At 35.5% G+C, this 21,773-nt stretch overlaps 1 protein-coding gene across 4 annotated transcripts in view; it reads right to left on the bottom strand.

Moving 5' to 3' along the window:
* LOC120532711 (casein kinase I) overlaps positions 1-21,773 on the bottom strand; it is a 209,957-nt gene that overhangs the window by 108,142 nt on the left and 80,042 nt on the right. For all 4 annotated transcript variants that reach the window (XM_039759014.1, XM_039759016.1, XM_039759012.1 and 1 more), the window contains exon 2: positions 3,095-3,620. In XM_039759014.1, coding sequence (XP_039614948.1) covers positions 3,095-3,275 — 181 coding nt within the window. In that variant the 5' untranslated portion in view covers positions 3,276-3,620. The remainder of the gene's footprint in view (positions 1-3,094; positions 3,621-21,773) is intronic.

Raw genomic sequence — 21,773 nt, 5'->3', positions numbered from 1 at the left:
TGGGACCTCCCCTAACTGGACAACACTTCGAAGAGTGTCCCGAAATGTGATCACCGCGTTTGTGGAAGACTGTTTATCTGTTGCCGGGGCAACAGCAGGCTCACAACTCTGATGCAGCTTGGCACTGAAGCAAACAGAAAAGATCTCGATGGATGATGCAAGGAACATTGTAAATGGATGGAACAGTATTACTTGGCCACTAACCTTGTCACAACCCTCTCTGACTGCTGTGTCTGTGTATAGGAGAGTGGCAAATCCGCTACAATAAATAACTGTGCTGTTCCTGTTTCAAGCTGAATAAAGCTGGTTTTGCTAAAGTACTGAGACTCAGCCTTGTGTTTTGAGGTGTAAGACAGGGACTTATAGTGCGCCCCCAATCTTTTAGGATTTGCTTCTGTGGCGCCTCACTGCACTGCTGTGAGCCTGCTGTTGACAAACAATCTTCCACAGACTTGGCAATCGCACTTCGGGACGCATTTAGGCGTGTCGTTCCCATTGGGAGGTTGGGGAGGAGGATCCCAAAAGAGTTCAGAAACCCCACAACATGAAGAAGAAGAAAAGGATGATTTGATTTCTAATTGATAACTGTGCTGCCCACAACATGCTTCTACATTTATATAATGTTTGTGACGAATTCCTCCCATCCAATTGCACAGCAGTGTTTCAGCCATTGAATCTGGGCATCATTCGCACCCTGAAAGTGTATTATCGCAATGAAATGCTGAGAAAAAAAAGAGAAGATTAAAATTAACACAAAAGAAGCTATTGAAATGATTGCAAATGCCTGGACGCAAGTTAAAGAAAGCACTATAGCAACAAATACAGAATCTCATTACAACTAAATATTTTAGGTCCCTGGCAGTTCGTTGTAACGGAATTTTACCTGTCTATTAACTTTGTGCTGCACTTTTTCTTATTACTTTCCGTCTGACACTTTTGGGGTTGTACATTATGTCGGGGTTGGTTGGGGATATACTGTATATATATATATTTTTTGTTTGGAATTGAAATTTTTTTCATTTATTTCTTTATCAATATATACTCACTTTTTTATGTTACATACTGTTTGTTTTCTGGCTTATTTTTGATCATTGATTGGGGAAGTTTATTTGGAAGAAGTACGGCTTGTCAGGTCTAATGTCCTCATTTTGCCTGGCCATGGGTCTTGTTGGTGTAGCTGCTGGTTTGGGAGAGTGAGTCGGCCGTTACATGTTGCCGTTTTCTTTTCAGCAATTCCCTATAATATATCACAGATGTCACTATTTTAGCAATGAAAACTCACTACTTGCAGTCAGTTTTTCCTATGTGTTGAATGCAGATGTATACACACACTACTATAAATACTTGATTCAAGAATTAAAATGTTTGAAAATTATAAGGAACCATTTATTTGAAGATCACATAAAACAAGTTATAGTATGAAAGAATTAAAACTATGAACACTGCTAAAAAAATTCATATGAAAACCAGCAATAAACCGCAGGATTTTATTTGTTTGTTTGTATATAATATTGATGGTGTAATTATTCTGCATGAGGATTTTGCTTACCAATTTATTTTTAATTCACTATATAAAAACACTTTTATAAATCACTTTTCAAAAAGAAAAATCGTAAGATTTATCAAAAGTTGAAAACAACAGCATAAAGTAAAATGTGCAGTGGTTCTGAGAAATCATGATCTTGGAAGTTTTTGAAAATAAGTGCTAGTGGTCTCAAAAATTGAAAAAGACAACCAGCTTTCAGCAACTAAAATAAATAAAGGAAACACTACCTGACTAATAAATGTCACTCAAAAACCTGTGAGTCTGTTCTTTTTTATGAGTGTGCTGTCACTCTCCCCTGCACTACTTTTTACCTCCTTAGAGTTATGTTTAACCCCTGAAAACAAGTCAAAACACTGAATTTTGTACAACATCAAAAAATATTATGCGTAGCAGAAACATTTAATATTAAAACCTCAACAAAGACAGTACAGCAGAAAAGATGTGGGTAGTGTTCACTAGCAAATAAAAATGATATCAAGTATTAATCTTAGCATTCTAAATTTTCAGACAGCAGGAATATCATGAAGTGAATGGTTTCTGTGTGGTGATCGCTGCCTGTGCCGCATGTCGACTTTATTCTCGACATATAGTTTTTTTTTTCTTCACTGTGTCCGTATTCATTTTCTTCGCCGTGGCCCTAATATGCTTCCATAGGACTATACCACAAATAGCACTATAAATGCAAGTTGCAGTTTTATTATTTATGTATATAGCTTAGCTTGAAGCAAGGTCCATATTAATGTAATTTGCCTTAATGATGGTTCAGTTGGTAAAGAAGTCATCACCAAGCTGCACTTGTTTTGTTTTATTTTATTTTATTTGGTGAATACTGTGTAATGCACCTGGGCTTGAAGTCTTGAAGTAATAGTATTTCTACTGGAAGTTGCATTATTATTTATTTTATTGTTATTTATTAGTTTAAATATTATGCAGTTTAATGATGGTAAAGTTGTTTAAAACATCAGTTTAACGTGTCAGATGGACAGAGACTGTTAACATTAACAAAGTGTACTTGGTTTATAAAAAAATATTTACTATTTATTCCTTTTCTAACACATGTTCAGTGCAATACAACTTTTGACAAGCACCTCTGGATATTTTACTAAGTGTAAATGCCTCTCTGGATGGGCAAAATTCTAGTTTAAGTTGTTTGCAAAATTTGTTCAATAAAAAGGCTCTATATTTTGACTTCAACTGTCATGCAATGTGATTCCTTCTCTTCATTAGTGCCACCCCCTTGAAAACTATCACTTTATGGGGCAGTGCAAACCTGTATTAATACTTGTGTGCACATTAAAATATTTTTTTGTACAATGTACAAGTTTCATGACAGTGGAATAGGTTATTCTTAGCCAGTCTACTGCAGTAATTGCAGTGGAAAATGTGGTTAACATCCACTCATGCATGGGAAAAAAATACCTCTGAATACTGTGAAACCGGTATAATTTTGAAAAATACAGTGATATAGAATTTTGGTCATACCGCCCAGCACTAAAACATAGTTATAATAAAAACAGATATTTGACTTTTGGTTAAAAGTTTCCTTACCTAATCTAAGTTCTCCAAAATTTCCACAACCTATTTTTTTGCCCACACGAAAGTTGGGTCCAACCATGAGAACTCCTGAGCTGGAGGAACTGCCACCCCGTGGATTAGGCCCTCCCGATCGGCCTCCTGGCCTTGGCATCCTATCATCGGTTTTGTCTTTGTCTTTCTTTTTATTATCCATGTCTAGTTTGCGGTACTCCACTTTGAAGATGATTTTTGTATTCCTTTGAGCCACCCCTCCAAGTTAAAAGAAAAAAAAAAAAAAAAAAAAAAAAAAAGGAAAATTCAAGCCGTGGATTTAGGCATCAGAGTCATCATTGGGAGAGGCGACAGTCTGAGTGCAGCTGAAGTGGCTTGATCACTACTCTGCAGTCGCTGGATTGCCCAAAGTGGCACATTCATCCCATTCGAAAGAAATAGTCCTGTTGTCCTGGTTTCCAGAAAAAGGAAAGATCCAAAAAATAAAACCTGAGATACAGAACATGTACACGGTTTCTTTAAGAAGCCAATTCCAACAACTGGTAATCTGTCAAGAGGGGGAAAAAGAAAGACTATTAATGAAGCAAGATACAGACATATTTCACACTAAAAGTACCCTGGTTATATTGTGACAATAGACAAGCAAGCTAGAGCTCTTACATGAAAGCTGTTCTGTAAATAATAACATAGCATTTCCAGTGTAAACCAGTTTGACATTTCTATAGCTTTTCAGACACATCAATAGAAACAAAAACACCATAAACTCTTTGGAAAAAAATCTAAGTAAAAGAAGCAGAAATGTCAGTCAGAAACCTTAGGTCACAGTGAACACACACAAACAAAGCTAAATTAACTAACACATACTTTCATCAATATATTTCCTTCTACATGATAAATTGTCAAAGGCACATTCCTGAAAAAAATTAAAGCACCAAAGCGCCACAGTAAACTAAAAACAGATTTCAGCTGAAAGCTGTTGTCTCAAAACTAAAGATATTACAGAAAGCCTTTACATTTTCCCAATGACAATGAGGCTCTGGGCTTTCTTTACATACAATTAGCTTAGCTCAACAAACAACAGCTGATTATTTCCTGCTCCATCTTTCTGTTCTCATGCACGTTGTTGCCACTGGCACTTTGCCACACCTTTACAAGTTGATAAAGTCATTTTGAAGCACTCCCAATATTTTTTTCATTTATCACAAATGCACACAAAAGGTAGCAACATGGGGACACACACAGTATAAATGTTCACACAAGGTACTATCCCATGGACCAGCCTCAGGAGATTTGCACCAGTTTACAGAAGTGGAAGCTTCCCTTCTTGCACGCCCTCTTATTCATAGCACTTTGTTTCAAACAGGCAGTGTAATTATAAAAATGTGCATTAAATGCTAAATTATAACTTTTAGCCAAAGTCTAAACCAGTACCATAATGCACACAGCCTTGAACTGAAAAACTATCCACTACAAGCCATCCTCTCGCACACACCAGACCAGTTTATGCAATCACTCCGAAACCAGTCATGTCTTTAGATTGTCGGCGTAAATGACCAAGAATCAAACAAGTGTCCAAATGCTCTGTGCCACGTAATTAAATTTGTTTAATGCGTTAGTTCAAAACTTTATACGAGGAGTCATTAACCAAGGCTAATTTCCACTGTCTGCATATGTACTCAATATGCAATCAATAGATAAGTAGTCACTATATATAGAGATTTTTATAATCAATACATGAACGGATCATTACAAAGCAAATATTCCATCCACTCATCTGTCTATTTCAAACCTGTTTAAGCCAGTTATATGGGCTGCTGGAAAAAACAACCACATTACTGCAAGAAAAGATAGAAAATGCTTTTTTAAGTCTCTGATCACTACTGCACCTTACTAATTAAAGCTTCAGTCTCTTGGTTAATTTAACTACATTAAGGTTCAAGCAGTCATGAAGACTTTGCCTACAGCAATTTATTTTATATACTAACATACACATATTCTTCCCATTGTGCAAACCATTTCACTGAAAAGCCAATAATATCAAAATACTCATATTGAAAACTGTAACTGCATTGTTCATCCCTTTTATTTGTAAAATAGATTCTGTAACAGGAAGGAAATACATTCTACTTTGCCTGTAAATCAGGAGCAAGTGATGCACTCAAGGAAGGAACTTTCTGAGAAAAACAGTTCTTTGCTGGGAAAAAAAAATCAAGTATAAATCATTTCTAATGCTGTCTAACAGATCTTCCAAGTTATTACGTATATTAAATACAGCAGATGTAGGAGTGTGTACAACTCTGGAGAGCACTGCTGACACACGAATCCCAGCATACTGGGTTCAAGTCCAACTCCTGTTTGTTGTCTATGTGGAGTCTACATGTACCCAATGCATTTTTCTGGTTTTCCAGTTTTCCTCCTACATCCCCACTGACATGCAGATTCCAAATTGGCTAACTGTGTACTGCAGTAAGCTGGTGCCCTCATCCAGGGTTCTTTCCTGCCTTGTAACTTACACTGTGGAAAATGGGAATTGGTGGGTCTGAAAACTGTTATGTACATGTGTACATCTTATATCAGTACATTTGTTATCACATACTACACACACAGACACTTTTTTAAAACATTACATCTTTTCTAAGAATTATATAGACTATATTGCTCATTGAGGCAATGCTGCTGACAACATAATTTTGTCTAGCAGCTCTCCATTGATTTTACTTATGCTTAGCATTCACCGGTGACACAACACTATTGATGTCTTTGACAATATTTTGACTCATTACTTATAAAACAGGGACAGGGTTTTCATTAACAGGGCACCAAATTAACGAGAGTTCCTTTAATCTGTCTTGGACCTGTCAAGCTTTGCTATATTTATCTAGAGTGACTCCTTAAATTCAGAATTCCTGTACAGGCAACTCAGGAAATTAAATGCTTGGGATCCAACCCACATACAAAAGAATAATCAGGTGAAACATTTTTAGTTTTCTTTTTGTAGTAAATTGCTCTCAAGCTCTGGAAGCTGCTTTTATAAACAGATGCTGTTGACGAAGCATACAAGAGGGTACGTGTGAGAGTACAGTGGAAAATAAATTACTGAGAAGACAGATTCTGATGTGAAACTATACAGAAATGTCCAGCCTATGTTATGTTTTCTAAGAATTCATAATCGCTCTGTTTTGCGATTTATTTTTTTTTGCGTTAATTATCTGTATTATCATAATCTCCTCATTGTCACTTTTTCTAAGTACAAAATCTTCATCTTTTCTATATTTTTACTGCTAAATCATTTTTCAGGTGGCTGGCTGACATGCATGCAACTCATTGGGAGGATTTAAGACCTCATTGGAAATTCAAAAAAATTTAGGAAGCAGCAACTTGGTGGCCAGGAAAGTTCATTGTACCGACAGGGCCAACTATTAATAATCCCTCAAAACATAATACATATGTTCAAATTCATAATCAAGTGTAAGTAAGTACTGTACTTCTTGATCAAACACTGAACTTAATTAAATAGTAAAGGACAGCAAAAGTGACTGGTGGTCGCATGTTTATGGCAAAGTGTTTGAAAAACCAAACGATAACCACTATAATAGCAAAAAGAAAAAAATAAAAGCAATGTCGACTGAACGTCAAGCAAATAACAGAATATTGAATAGGTGAAGGAAGAGAAAGAATAAACAGTCAAGATGCTGAAGCACACACACACAAGAAAGAAGTAATCCTGAATATTCAGCAACTGAGCAATAGGTAAAGACAAAGACGCATAGACATGAAAGACTAAGTCCAGTATACAGTAAACAAGAATGTCTATAGAATGCACCAGAGGCAGAGGTGCACAGTGACAATTGAGAACCATATGAAAGCATTTCATATCCTTATATCAATGCTTCTTTCTTATGTCGGTCTCTTAGCAAAGTTACATCAGCGATCTGATTGATGTCAAGCTGTATTTTTTTAACGCTGAAAACAAAAGAATGTGCTGCCAAAATAGAAAAGTTATGCTTGCTCTAAATGAGCCATCAAAATTAATAAAATACATTATAACTAATAGAGTAATGTAAAGAGGTAACTATTTAGAAAAAATAAGAAGAGTCAACAGTTTCTTATCTTTAACTTGGTTTTTATATGAATTTTACTTTGGACTGTAGGTTTGTATGTTTTACTTGTATAATGTTAAATATAGCCTATATTCTGCAAAGTTTTAATGTCAAAGTGCTTTTGATGAAATATGATCAAATTTACTTTAAGATATGTTTTCCATGCCCATTCACTGTTTCTATACAGTATGTGCAATCAAGGAACAGTAGAAAATAAAGCTTTGGCACACACTGCTTTGCGCCTTTTAGAGAAACCTTTCTTTTCCTAACAATGGGGCCTTAATCAGATCGTATTCAGCAAATTTTAAATGTCATGCAAAGGGTTTTTTCAATGTAAGAATCTGCTTAACTTTTACATGTAGAAAAGCTTTATTGATATAATGTATACAGTATACATATATATTTTTTAATTCATATACACACAGGCATTCATACTATATTAAGTGCCTTGAGCATGGGAAAGGCGCTATATAAATAAAATGTATTATTATTATTATTATATATACACATATAGATACACACACACACAAATATATGTGCTAAAAAGTTCTTGCGTTCATGAAAACGTCACCAACTATCATCCAACAAGCAACACAAAGCACATTTAAATTCATAACAGGTAATTGTGGTGATCTACCCATACATCCCTTTTTTGTAAAAAGTAAGCATAACATTCTGAAACCTGCTAAACTAATTTCAGAATCACTGGGGGTTGAAGGTAACTCTTGCAGTATTGGGCACAAAGCAGGAATCAGATCCAGACAAGGCATACACCTACACACACACACTGGGCAAATACGGATTCATCGGTTAACTTAACCAGCATGTCTTTGGCGATGCAGGTGGAAAAACCAGCAAACCCTACTACCCATACAGACATGGGAAGACAATACAAAATCCTCAGAGACACTGTCCAGGTGAGGGATTCAAAACCAGGACAATACTGTCTAAGCGTTTTATTCTTTTTAGTTTTTGAATATATTTCAGTTCAATTTAAATATTACAATTCTCTCTCATTAATTAAAAAGATTTGTTATAAATGAACAATTTTAACACTTGGAGGGTCTGCAATACATTCAACACGGAACTAAACTCATTCTCGAAAATATTTTAATACGGCTTTTTATAAAATACATTTTGTATCATGTTACCTATAGGAAAGCTACTTTAGGAACATTTACATAAATGTTTTTATTGAAAGGCTAACTGCTGAATAAAGCTGTTAAGTTAGATAAGTTGATTCAGATTTTACTTGGCAGCATCAAAATTACACAAGAATATGTATATTAGTTTATTATGAAATTGGTAAGAGTTGTTTTATATACAAAGAAGTGGTTATGTCACTCTATACTTTTTAAGAATCCTAACAAAGAGTATTTCAGTTAATTAAGCAATACAATTAAATAAAGCAGGAATTAAAAGCAGAAAATAAAAGCAATGTGTAAATTTGTGTTTCCTAAATGTTGTTGAAGAAGTATTCCTCTGCTAAAGCTCTTATATAACTGAACCACATATTGTGAGGTTATTCTGACAGGTAAAGAATGAGACTAAAAACCCAAAAACTGATTAAATAAAGAGTGCAGGACACAGCTGCCAGGATGCTATAGCAAAAAGAGTGACCTTACCTGGCCTCTTGGGTAATTAGTGCTTATTAAGGTCACAGCGGGTGCAGATGGACAGGCTACCCTTATGCTGTGAGAGAGCGGCAGAAGCTTAAGGTAACAACCCAAGAGAATAAAATAAATGTAGCTAGTCCGAGAGTGTAGGGAAAAAGCCTAATAGGGTTCTTCTGACTAAGATTAGTAGCCATCAAATAAAGATTCTTATGCTTCACTGTGGACCAAAAGAACCCCAAAATGAAGCCGAGATACTTCAAAACAACTAGATACAGGTCTGTTTATTTCAAATTACTGTGATTACTGTGTAGAAACTAAAGATTTCTACAAAAATTCTGGAATTCATACTCATACCAAAAACCTTTCAGATATCAATCCTGTCTGTTGTTCCAATGAGGCATAATAATTAAAATTAATTTAACGTTGCAAATGCAACAAAATTATTATTTTGAGCAGAGGTTTTACTTACAGATCACGTATGGAGACTGAGTAAATACCAGCAGATGTTATCAGTCTAGATAGACCATGTATATATCATGCTGCACAACACAGTTATAAAGTATAAAAAAAATGTGAAAACGGCGAGTATTTAACACAAAAACTTCCTATCACACATTTATGTCTGCAATTAACATGTAAACCTAAACTTGTCTATATTTACAGCAGGAGTATTTTACAACATGGATAACTATATGCCCTGTCATAAGTGTTTTAGAAAGGGTTCTGCTTGGAGGACACAATAAAGTGCAACAAAAATGGAAGTGCCTCCAGGTAGAAGTCAAGTCATGGCTGTTCTTTAATCAATGAACAACCAGATTTGCACAACTAACACCACCCAAAGTGCAACAAATCCTTGAAAGGTGCTCCCGGGACAGTTAAACATGAGTTACTATTATCATATGCACAATACACAATGAAATTCTTACTTGCTTGTGCTAATAAACATGTAATACACTGCTACTCATTTTACCAGACTCAAATGACTGGTCACTTATCCAGATTTTGTGAACAAAGATCATACGAACAACAAAGAAGAGCACAAGAAACAACCCGATTTATATGGGATAAGAATCTGCATTCTATTCTTCATTTTAGAAGATGAAGAACAAACAAGAAGATCCCTTTCTTTACAAATTTTTGTTCATGTCCAAAATGTTCTCTGTAATCCCACTGAATGTAAAACATTTCAGGCAACAATGAAAAAGCAATGTCTATAAAAGACATGCCCAAATTCACTTAACATACTGGGAAGCTTTTTTGATGTGTTTATAGAGGTGGGACAGAGAGTAAACAGACAAAAGGCATTTTGCTTCAGTTCTGTCATGTTCTTCTTAAAACAGCAATGAACTAAAGTAACTATAGGAAATGCAATTCCACTTAAACTCCAGTTCTGACTGATTTTAATTGATTATGGATTGTGGGGATAGTGAACAGTTTGTGACATGTTGCTCAGGTGATTCAAAAAGAAATGAACACTCTGAAAAATGTATCATTCGGTACCTAAGAATCATATGAACACATACTGTAGTATGAACCAAATTGTTAAGATGAATAAAGAAATACATTCTGGCTACCATTTCAGTCACTGTTGGTAATATGATACTAAGAGTCTGTGACAAATTAGTCTATAGGATTGACATGTGTCATGTGACACAACAGGAACATATTGATCAGTTGTAGTTTAAAATACAACTTTGATACTGTAGTTCCTTTAAACATACTGATAGTCAGTTACTGGATAATACATTTCTGAACATGCCCAACCCATTTTTTAATCACCCTATAATTTATAGCAAAAAGTGGGTACAATAAAAAATAGAAAGAAATTGTAAGGAGTTCTTTGGCAGCAAAAATTTCACCAACTGTGAGCTATTTGGCGACAGTTGCAATTCAACATGAAGTAGCTGACCAGTCAGGAATCTTGCAGTCATCAGGGAGTTGAGTCACGCCATCTACCCACATACATCCAATTTCTTTACAGTCAAGGACAGCAAGCCGATATCAAAAGGCAATTTGTAGCATTTGCAGATTTTTTCTAATGTCATTGGTGTAATTGACTGCACACATGTTGCGATAAAAGCACTATCACAGAATTCATTTGTTTTCGTAAGCAGTGAAAAGTCAAGCAAAATGACACCTTTTATTGGCTAACTAAAAAGATTACAATATGCAAGCTTTCGAGGCAACTCAGGCCCCTTCTTCAGGCTTCGTAAGCACAAAGCACTTTCATTCTATTCACATCCGTAACTTTGTAAGCAAGTTATACAACAATAGAAAAATCTACTCTTGAACTTCTTATTGGGACCCTCATATCTTTAAAGATAAACTCTTCGTGAAAAGATTTAGTTAGAATAAAAAATGTAGTGAAATATTTTGGGATGTTCACTTTCAACAAACAAAATAACCTATGAATTAACAATTTACAATTTTCATGGCCAATACTAATTCTGAAAACTGGATCTCAAACACTTGTCATTCCCAAATAGTAGAGTATTGTATAGAGGAGCAGGACTTGCAAAAGTGACAATAAAGTGTAAATACAAAGAGGGAATTGTACATAGGAACTAAATTCATTAACTGAAATTCATTTTTTCTTGAAAAAATTAATGGTGGCAAGTACAGTCCTACGTTCAGCCTTGAAAAGGGGTACAGTATCCTTTTTCTTCTTCTGTTGGCTGCTCCCATTAAGGGTCACCACAGTGGATCACCTGTCCTCTGCATTTTGCTCTGTCACACCAACAACCCACATGTCTTCCCTCACCACATCCATAAACCTCCTCTTAAGCTTTCCTCTTTTCTGCTTGCCTGGCAGCTCCATTCCTAGCATTCTTCCCCCAATGTACAAAGCTTCTTTCTTTTGCACATATCCAAAACCAACACAATCTCGCCTCTCTGGCTTTGTCTCCAAACTATCCAACCTGAGCTGACCTACAAAATGTTAAAGCATTTTAACTGATGAATATTGTATACTATTTACTTTAAGAGTGTCGATACTCAATATGCCTCAGTAGTGAAAAAAAACCACTTGATGTAGTAAATAAGATAACCAATTGTTCCTATTTAGCTTCAGTTGATAACAGAAATTCCTGTTTATTTTTAGCCAGCTATAAGCATTCAGTTGAGAATGACATATAAATACAAAATGAGATTCCATTCCCTTCTTATAACAAACTTGAACCTAGCAATATACTAATATATTCCTAAATTAAGTACGCGGGGGGAAATATAATGCTGGCATGTAGCTACACACAAAATGTTCAGAGATGGACTCTGAATCAACAACACTATCAATGTGAGGTGTAACAGCTGGAATACTGGTCATACTTGCAAAAACCACAGTAATCACACATACCAGGAGCTTTATCAAACCCAGCCACAAGACCACACAATACAGTTTAGCTTGTGCACACTTTTTAAGGCACTTTAGTTAAGTTTTTCTCTCAAAGTATTGAAATACCAAACAGCTCTCCAAAATTAAAGGAGAAACAAAGGAGCCAATTGTGAACAAGAATAATCTATGCAACAGTTAGTTTATACGTATCTGTGCAGGTCTATAGCTTTATTTTTTAAAAGAAAAAAGGGATGTGAGAAAAAGCACAGTTTCAAGGGAAGACTGCTTATTTTCTAATGACATGTAATATCAATGATGAATGCTTACATTTTGAAGTAGCTATAAATGAAATACAGGGTAAAGCATCAGATTTCACAAACAGCAAAAATACTGAGTAACAATTAAATGTGTACACACCTCACTGTTTCTGGTACTCCACTGGCAATATTTAATTTTACAAATTCTATCCAAAGTTCTAGTGTCCACTGATTGATAAGTTTTGAAAATCATGTCTAAAATAATACTAATACAAAAAGAAAATTATACTAAGTTGTTGGTGGGGACTGTGTAGTATTTGACAATGGGTTAAGTAGAAAAAAAAACGTGGTAAAGGGCTTTTTCTCAAAATAATATAGATTTAATCTATTCCATTTACTCAACATCCCTCGTCATAACAGCACTGCTCGGCTGATTGGGAAGATTGCGTCCCCACATAGTGCTAACATTTTTGCCAACAAGAAGAAAATGCAACTGACTGATGAATCTACAGTATATGCACAAGATAACCTCTCCCGCTTTATCTCCCCAGCAGTGTCAAAATCATTAGGATAACAATCCCTGACCAATCTGGTACCTTTCAGCACCTAAATACCTTAATTGTCCATTTATTAATATAACTAAATAATATCATACCTTTGATTAAGTACAGGTTTTGCATACATGAATTTAGAATTTGTCTTCGACAGCAAAAGATCCCTGGCAACAAGACAGTAATACTCCTGAATTATCAATTCAAGACAGCCCTTTGTTTCTGAAGGTCTTGAAATATTTATACATTTTTTAAAGTGGGAATCAATATATGTAAACAAACAAATTCCTAATGTTTGGCAGCTCCCTGCCTTGTCATACCAGCAGATAAATAATTAAAAACAATTTACTTCAAACTTCCTGATGCGCTTCCATCTTAGCTAACTGCCTTACTTCACCTGCAGGAATAAACAGTTTTCAATAATGAAAGTGCAAACAAAGCAGAGTCTTCCACAGTATGCTTTGAGATGGCAACATCTTCCCCCTCTTCCAGTATCAAATAATACTTGAAGAATAAAGCATTGACACTGATTGCATTTGAAACAAATGCACAAGTCACCCCAAGTTCTTTGAACCCACTTCCTTCATTATATCATCATTATAAGAATTTGGAGCCAACTCGAGGTTTCAACCCACCATTGATGAGATGCCAGTTCATTGCAGGGCACACTCATGTACAGCCACACTCACACATATTGAGCCAATTTGGAGGAAACCTGAGTGCACAAAGGAAACCAACAAAGACATGCAGATTGTCTATACAGAGATACAAAGCAAGGGGGCATATGACTATGTTCTCTCTGAAATGACAACATCGAAGCTAAGAAAGTGCTTATCCATGTAAAATTTCAAAAGTAACTAATGGCTAGCCACTACTGGACTACAAGTTCAGTACATATTGTAATGTAAAGATAAGGTGCATTCCAGTCAAACACCCATCCATTTTTTAAAGCGGCTTCTTCATTATAGAATCATAGGAAACTATAGCTTACTCTGACCGTACTGGATACAAGGAATATCCTAGCCATCACAAGGTATACTCACCTAGTCTCATCCACAGGAGGCCAAATGAGAGCTCCCAAGTAACCTAGGATGTAGGTCTTGGGTATGCTGAAGTAAATTAGAACAAACTAAATGGGGACAGGGAAACAGACAGAAGGAGAACATTTCCACTCAACACAGACAAGGAATGGTCCAGGAATCAAACTAAGATCTTTGGAGCTTTGAGGCAACAGTGCTAAAAACTATGCCACCATGTCCCGACAATGAAGTGAAATGCTGGCTAGCTGGTTGACTGAGTTTTGGTAAGCCATGGAAGCCTTTTCAGGAGAAGATCTAAAACATAATTATTTTCTATGTGCAGTGATAACAGCTTCCTTGAAAAAAGTCAGATTATTGTGTCTGTGATTCTTTGTGGGTATGGGATATAAATTTTGATCACATTTCATAACTGACCTTTAGATCTATTAATACCTTTGAATTATTTAAAAAGAGAACCATTGCCAATAACGCAAAAATACCTTATCATTCTCAAACATGCTTCTTCTAATTTAGGATTGAAGGGAAGGGAGCAAAGCCCACCTTGGCAACATTTGGCACATGGTAGGAAAAAGCTATGCACAGGGTTCCAGTCCATGAAAGGGTCCACTAATCCATACACACACTCATACAGGGGACAATATGGAATGGCAAATTAATGTAACAAGTATGTTTTTGGGATGTGGGAGGAAAACGAGAGTAACCAGCGTAAAACAGATGTAGCTATGGAGACAGTGTAAAAATTCAGTGTAAACAGTGCCTAAACATGAGACTCAAACCCAGAATACTAGATCCATAAGGTGGCAATGCAACCCACATAGAACATTATGCAAGAACACATTTCCCAGAATAACTTTTATTTAAGCAGTATGTACTAACTTTAATATCAAACAAAAACACATCAAAAACTGCCTCTTTGTATTACCTAAAATCATTTCTCACTCTTTGTTTATGATGAAGAGCATACTGACATACTAGGAGCCAGTTCCATTATGCAACCTATTAACTGTCAGGCCACAATGAAACCACTAATTTTTTGGGTATGGTCAGGTAGCCTCTTGCGACAGTTTAAATACTGTACAAGTTAGCAGTCACAATGTTTTGCACATCATGAACACGCAGAGCCACTTTGTTTGCAAGTCACCATGTCTTCCTTGTTTCTCGGCAAGGTTGTCAGCGATCTGTCCTAATTTATGTAATTACATGTTACAGTGACATAATGCAACTTTTTTATTTGTTAGGGTAGTACAAATGTCAGTTTGTGAAAGTACAAGTGTATTGGCTGTGGTTATCTGGAATTTCAGTTCTTGAATTTCTTAATTACATATTTTACTTTATGGGTGGCGACAGTGCTGTAGGCAGAAAGTGATACCCTAGTTCAAGATAACTGATTAATTTGCTATCCACCACACTGTTTGGGAATATGTCTTGTTCTACCATAGTACACATCACCTGGTTGTGCTTCCCTGGCCATTAATCAGATATGGTAAGTCGATGTATTAGACCTTATAAGTGGTATCCTTGCTTTTATGTGATAATGCATACAGATGTGCTGGTCTTGGTATTTTGGCACAAAAATACACAGTTCTCAAAATAAACTTCTTTTATCTTTTACTTAAAATGGTCTCAAAACAAACTACGTTTGGCTGCTTCATTTTTGTTGAAATCTGTTATGGCTCCTAATATAAAACAATCAACAGCTTAAACACTGCAGTCAATCTACTTAAGTGAACCTTATGTCTCAAAGTAAGTCTGCATCAGATGTTGCAATTCTACAAGAAAATTCAATTTCTTAACAAAAGTTTATTCAGATAATTGATAAAATTATTTAAACTCTTTATGGAAGTTGACAGAACAACAATTAATTGTTACTTTGGTTGTACTGTATAACCTTCGCTTCTTAAGAAACATGAAGTAATCAAAAGAAATATTTGATTGAAAGAGTCTAAAAAACAGAAATGAGAGATAAGCAAAAAAAAAAAGACTGAAAAATATCTCTTTTAAAAGTTTCTCCTGAAGGCTGTATAATTTGTGAAATGATAACTTTTTAAGTATTCTAAAAGATTCATTCATCCATTTCTTCATCCACTATCACAGGCTGCATGTGTGTGTATGCAGACAACATACCATGTAGAGTTGTCATGTACTCCAGGATGCACCTCCCCTTTTTATAAGCACTGCCAAGGAAATAACTACTTTGTGCAGGCTATTACACTTTAAAGTACAGAAATGGCCCAGAAAAGGACTATCATACAGAAAATGTGTTTAGATTTAGACCACAACAGCCAAAGTTGTGACAAATGTGACGGTTGCAAAAATATGTTTAAAACACAACAGAAAATGATATACATTTACCTTTTTTTATAGTTCTAACTTCCACATATTCCAGGATTTACTATTTGCAGTATTTTACAAAGACAGTTCAGACAATTTAATCACAAATGACTGACTCTCTTATGGTATAAATTATGCATCCACCTCTTTGGTTTCCAAAGCAAAGGCTTTTAGGCATCTATATGCTTTGCAATTATTTTCAATTCATTATTAATTTAGTTAACATATGTCTACAGCCATAACAAATAATAGCTTCTATTCAACGGACACAAGTATGTCTTTAAACTGAGACTTTTTACTACAGGAACATACTGAATTACAAAAGAAAAAAAATGAAGTATTGTTTTGTCCTTGTGAGTGGTGCCAAATGTTGTTTCAATATTAAAATGGCCGACAACAGACAATCAGATTTTTCTTCTCATAAGACATTCCAAGCTGGACTGCTTTGAGTCATGGACAAAATGAAAGCAGACTGGTTCAGCCTCCAGATGTTACAATTTCTACGTATATGGTGTAAAAAACCCAGAACATTACAAAGGTATGGCAAAAGTGATAGAAAGGTGTCCTGGGATACTTTATAGATAAAGAGAGGAAAAATCAATTACACAACAAAACATCCTTGATTGATTTTAAATGCATTCCATTTGCTGTACTGACCTTTCCAGTCTTGGCTACATTCATATTAAAGCTCAATTTCACTCATATGTTTTTAAAGAAATGAGAACAGCAAAAACTAAAAAAGTAAAAATAAAAACACAACCTGGTATCAGAACTTTTCACGCAGGATTTAGACCAATTTTGCATGTGGTACTAAATCCAATACAGATACACGTGACTTCAGTGTGACTGGTGTTTAAATGCTTGAATTGGAATAGTCAGGATATTTTCACTTGTTTTACTTCACTGTTCATGCAATATTCATCATAGTTCTGTGTTTAAAATAAAGATGGAGTTACAGTACTAATACAACATGCCTGTAATAGAAAGAAATCATGGTAGCAGACTCTATGAATTTCAGGTGACCACTGCCAGTGAAAATAGTAAATGGTGATGCTCAGGCAAAGATTTTTCTATCAAGTCTTCCAGAAAAGTACTGCCATAGGTAATCGAGCATCCCCATCTACACTGAAACAGTTCAACCATTCTTTCGTACCTAGACCATCAACATTTTCCTCCCAATAGCCCTTAGCTCCCCTCTCAAATCCACTGTTTCAACGGACAGAGATATGGCAATAATAACTACACTGAGAGCTACAACTATGATTCTTCACTTTCTATTTTTGTTCTTCACCATCATAAGCTGACAAACTTGCAGACATCGTCAGGTCACACCTGACTCATGACTTTGATTTTATTGTGTACATGTGGAGTATACTAAAATGGAATATCTATGCTCATAATGAATGTACTGTAGATCATTTGTAAAATTAATTTGAACAATTACACAAAAAAAATAAAAATAAAATCAGATATTAGCCAAAAATCAGAATTGAGTTACTTTTACCTGTAGCGAGACCATTGCCTTAGAGTCCCTAGGCACAAAGTCTGTCCCAGCAGCAAGAAAAGCAAGACATGAAGCAGCTATACTGGAAGCCAGTTCATCACTGTGGGTATTACAGTTAAGAAATATGAAAAGTTGGCCAGCCTATTGAAAATTAAACACCCACATCAGTTTTTAAAAATGGCAGCAATGTCTTTGAATGTTCCAATCACAAATAAACTGCACAGTGAATTAGGCAGCCACCTTAAACATACTGTACACAAATACACAGTAGTAAGACCTACTGTACACAACCTGCATTTTGTCTCTGAACTGGAATCAATCACTCTTTACCAGCCAAAATAAGATGTAACCAGTTTCAAGAATATAACAAGGCCTTACAATCAACCTGCTAGAGGTACTAGAAACTTTAAAGGCTGAATACACTATGTACTTGGAACTTATTTCAAGAGGGTATAAGAAAAAGCAGCATAAAAAAATCTATTGTGTTTTACATAATGTTAAGCCATTCTTGGGGTTCATTGCATGCATTAACCAGAAAAGGATAACCAAAGTTCTATTAATAGAATACTTAAAACTCTTGTAGTCATTGCTGCAAATGTATATGGCTTGCTAAGACATTTTCCATGAGCACAAGAGATTAAAACATTTTCTTGGCCATTACTACAAACCACATTGGGTAAATAACATATAAAAAAATAACATTTTTTGGGTGGAGTATTGCTTTAATAATTACAGAATTTCACAAACAGATACACTTGGTATCTACAGATCAGAGATTCCAAGCAATCTGAGCGGTCAGACACAAGTCCACACAAAAAATGCATTTTACTAGCCGTACAAGTGTATTTGATTGGAAAACAAGCATCCAGTACTCTATGTAGCAGTGTACCTCTGTCCACAGGCCGCACGTCCCAAACCTATCTGCCTTTCTATAAAAAAAAAATCATTATTGAATTTGGGTAATTTATTATTAAGTGCAATAAAACAAGAATGGTTTCAGCTGAGATAAATAAGCAAATAATCCACATTGCACCCAGAAAATAGTTTAGTTAATAAGCAATCAATTTTAATTCAAGTACAAACAAAAGAAAAGTTATACTTCAGTAAAATTTTAAACTGAACACAGGAGAGATACACAGAAGCTACAGAGCCCATTTAAGGCATTTCCCTCATAATCAACTATCAACATTTCCCCTTGGGATGTCATAGAGAAAGAAGAAGAAAAAAAAAGCCACTTATGCATCGTATTCCTTACAGCATCTATTTTAAGCTCTGATGCTGCACAGATCCTGTAATAGGAAATCACACCTATAACTAAGTGGCGGCAGCCAGACTCATCTACACTGTAAGGTATTAAATCAAGAAAGGTAATAATGCATGGGTGGAGGTACAGACCCATTCTGAACACTATATATTCAGAGGAAAAAAAACTAAAAACAGCTAAGCAGTCTTGGGGCAAATAAACCCATTTCAAAAAAGATACAGTCCAGACTCCATTTGAAATGGCTACAAATCATGCATATAGTGTGAGGTTTAAGTCATGTAGCCTGAAAAAATAACGTAAACACCTAAATCTTGATAAATTTCATTCAACCAAACAGCTGACATCCTGTTACCCATCACTTCAGCCTTCTAGCATTTGTTCTAATCACCTAATATCCCAACTGCTAATAAATGTCAATTCTTATGTTATAAAAATCAGCACTATATTTTGTAATCAAGGTTAATTAGATAATGAAGACAGGTTGAAAACAGATAAAAAAAAGAAAAAAGACAAAATGGAAGGTAGAGGTACAGCAGAGACACAACAGAGGTAGTTGACACTAATCTCTAGAATTAGCTGCCACCCTGTGCCCAGTGCTGCTAGGATAGGCATAAACTCCATTGAACTGGTTAGAAACTGAATGGATGGACAAGTAACACTTTGATTTCCTCAATTACGCTAAAGCTGTGGCTCAGAAGAGTATCAAATGTGTGACCTTACTATTTGTGGTACTGTGGCCCATCGTACCAGGCATTGATCAGTCAATACATACTGTGCACGTCAATTTCTAGGTACAACCATGGAAATGTCCCTTAACACTAAACCGGATTAAATAAATTCAATCAGGCATAGATGGATGAAAGGACACTACAAGGAAAAATAATAAGCAAAAATAAGTATTACATGTATACAGTATTTAAGAATTTGTTTCAGTTATTTAAAAATAAAGAAATGTTTTGTATTTGGGAAACATTGTGCAAAACTAAACCCATTAACAACAAATTACATGAAACAGTTTATAGAATATGCCTATTGGTATTCAGTCTGCATTTTATAATTTACTACTTCACTACCTAGTTGAATAAAAAAATCAAACAACTATTTGACATCACTGTCTAAGGCTGGCAGTACAACCTATAGCCTAAGGTACTGGAAAACACATCTTTGCAGGTTCAGGTGCCCCTTGGTTCACTTTCTGGCCAATGCTCCAAAGTCAGAAATATTTAAATAACCGTATAGTACATTACCCTGCAATAGTAGTTGACTGCATAATCTATGTGGGGAAAAAACCTACATGTAAAACTAAAGCACATTGTTTTACAAGAATATTAAAAATATTATGCTTAAATCCCTTACCAAATTTCCCACAATTTTTAAAATATGATACTGATGCAACATGATACTACAGCACTTAACACTGCTGGCCTCTTCAAATCTAGACCTGGACAACTATCTAAGTGTAATCAATGTTTCCTCAATGTTTCTGCATATTGTTTTTCTTCCAAATCACAAATACACATGGATTAGTCTAACTTGGGACTCTAGAGTTGTCCTGTTTGACTAAATATGCATACAGTATGTGTGCACTGCAATGCATTGGTAACCCATCCAGCATTGGATCGTGCTTTGCACTCAGTGTAGACTCTATCGGAGATGATGCTGAACTGGATTATGATTCAATATTCTATACATGGATCATAATATTGACCTCCTGCAAACCAAAACACAACTGCAATGGATTAAGCAAATCTGATTATGAATACAGGCTGCAACTGGAAAACAAATAAAAATTACTGTACAAACTTGAATGAGCCAAAAAGTTATTCTGTAACATTCGCTGTGTGATTTGACAATGCATGCTCATGATGCAAGATAAAATAACAGTGACCTCTTTTTATTGCAAAAAAAGTACTTGTATACTAAGACAAGAAAAAAGACAGTTTGCACCTCAACTGACTCTTGTGTCAAATGTGCATGTTCTCCATGTGCCCACATCAGTTTCCACCAGGCGCTCTAGTTCCCTTCCATATACCAAAAACAAGCAGGATGGATGACTGGTGCAAGAATTGTTCCTGCCTTTTACTCAATGGTTGCTAGGACTGGCTCCAGCGACAGGATAAGCAAGTTTGCAAAATGGATGGTTGGACAAGAAAAACAGGTTCTCTAACTTGCGAGCAAAGGCAGTAAGTGTGCTTTTCTAAAGCATTTTTTACACAAAGCACAGTAACTAGCAAATACTGTTTTTGATATCAATTCACTGGTTTAATTAGAAGTTTAAAATGGTTGTTAGATCCATGCTGCAATAGCATTGTATCTAAGGAATACTTTTTATTTTTTGTACAGATTCTCCGAGGAAGTAGATGTTTTCAATAAGAATAAAACTACAATAGGGAGTTTGGGGCAGAGCGTCCAAATCAATATGAATGAGAGACTGTGTATCCTGGCAGGATGAGAAACGGAAACCTAATCCTGCACCTCCCTGAATGAATCCCCAAATCAGCCACTGACTCAACAGTTGCAACCCAATCTTGGGAAGTGAACTTCCTACAGCACTGGCTATAAAGGTGCTATAAGCTGAGGAAATGGGGAGGGAGCTATAAGTAAATACGGTGGCAGTTTATGTTCGTTAACTTCAAGACACATTTTGTTGTGTGTGTGTGTGTGTCTTTTGACCAAATTTTAGACAGCAGACACATCAAAACTTAT

Source organism: Polypterus senegalus, chromosome 7, assembly GCF_016835505.1.
Source record: "Polypterus senegalus isolate Bchr_013 chromosome 7, ASM1683550v1, whole genome shotgun sequence".
Taxonomy (NCBI): Eukaryota; Metazoa; Chordata; class Cladistia; order Polypteriformes; family Polypteridae; genus Polypterus; species Polypterus senegalus.
This window is presented reverse-complemented; position numbering and strand designations above follow the sequence as displayed.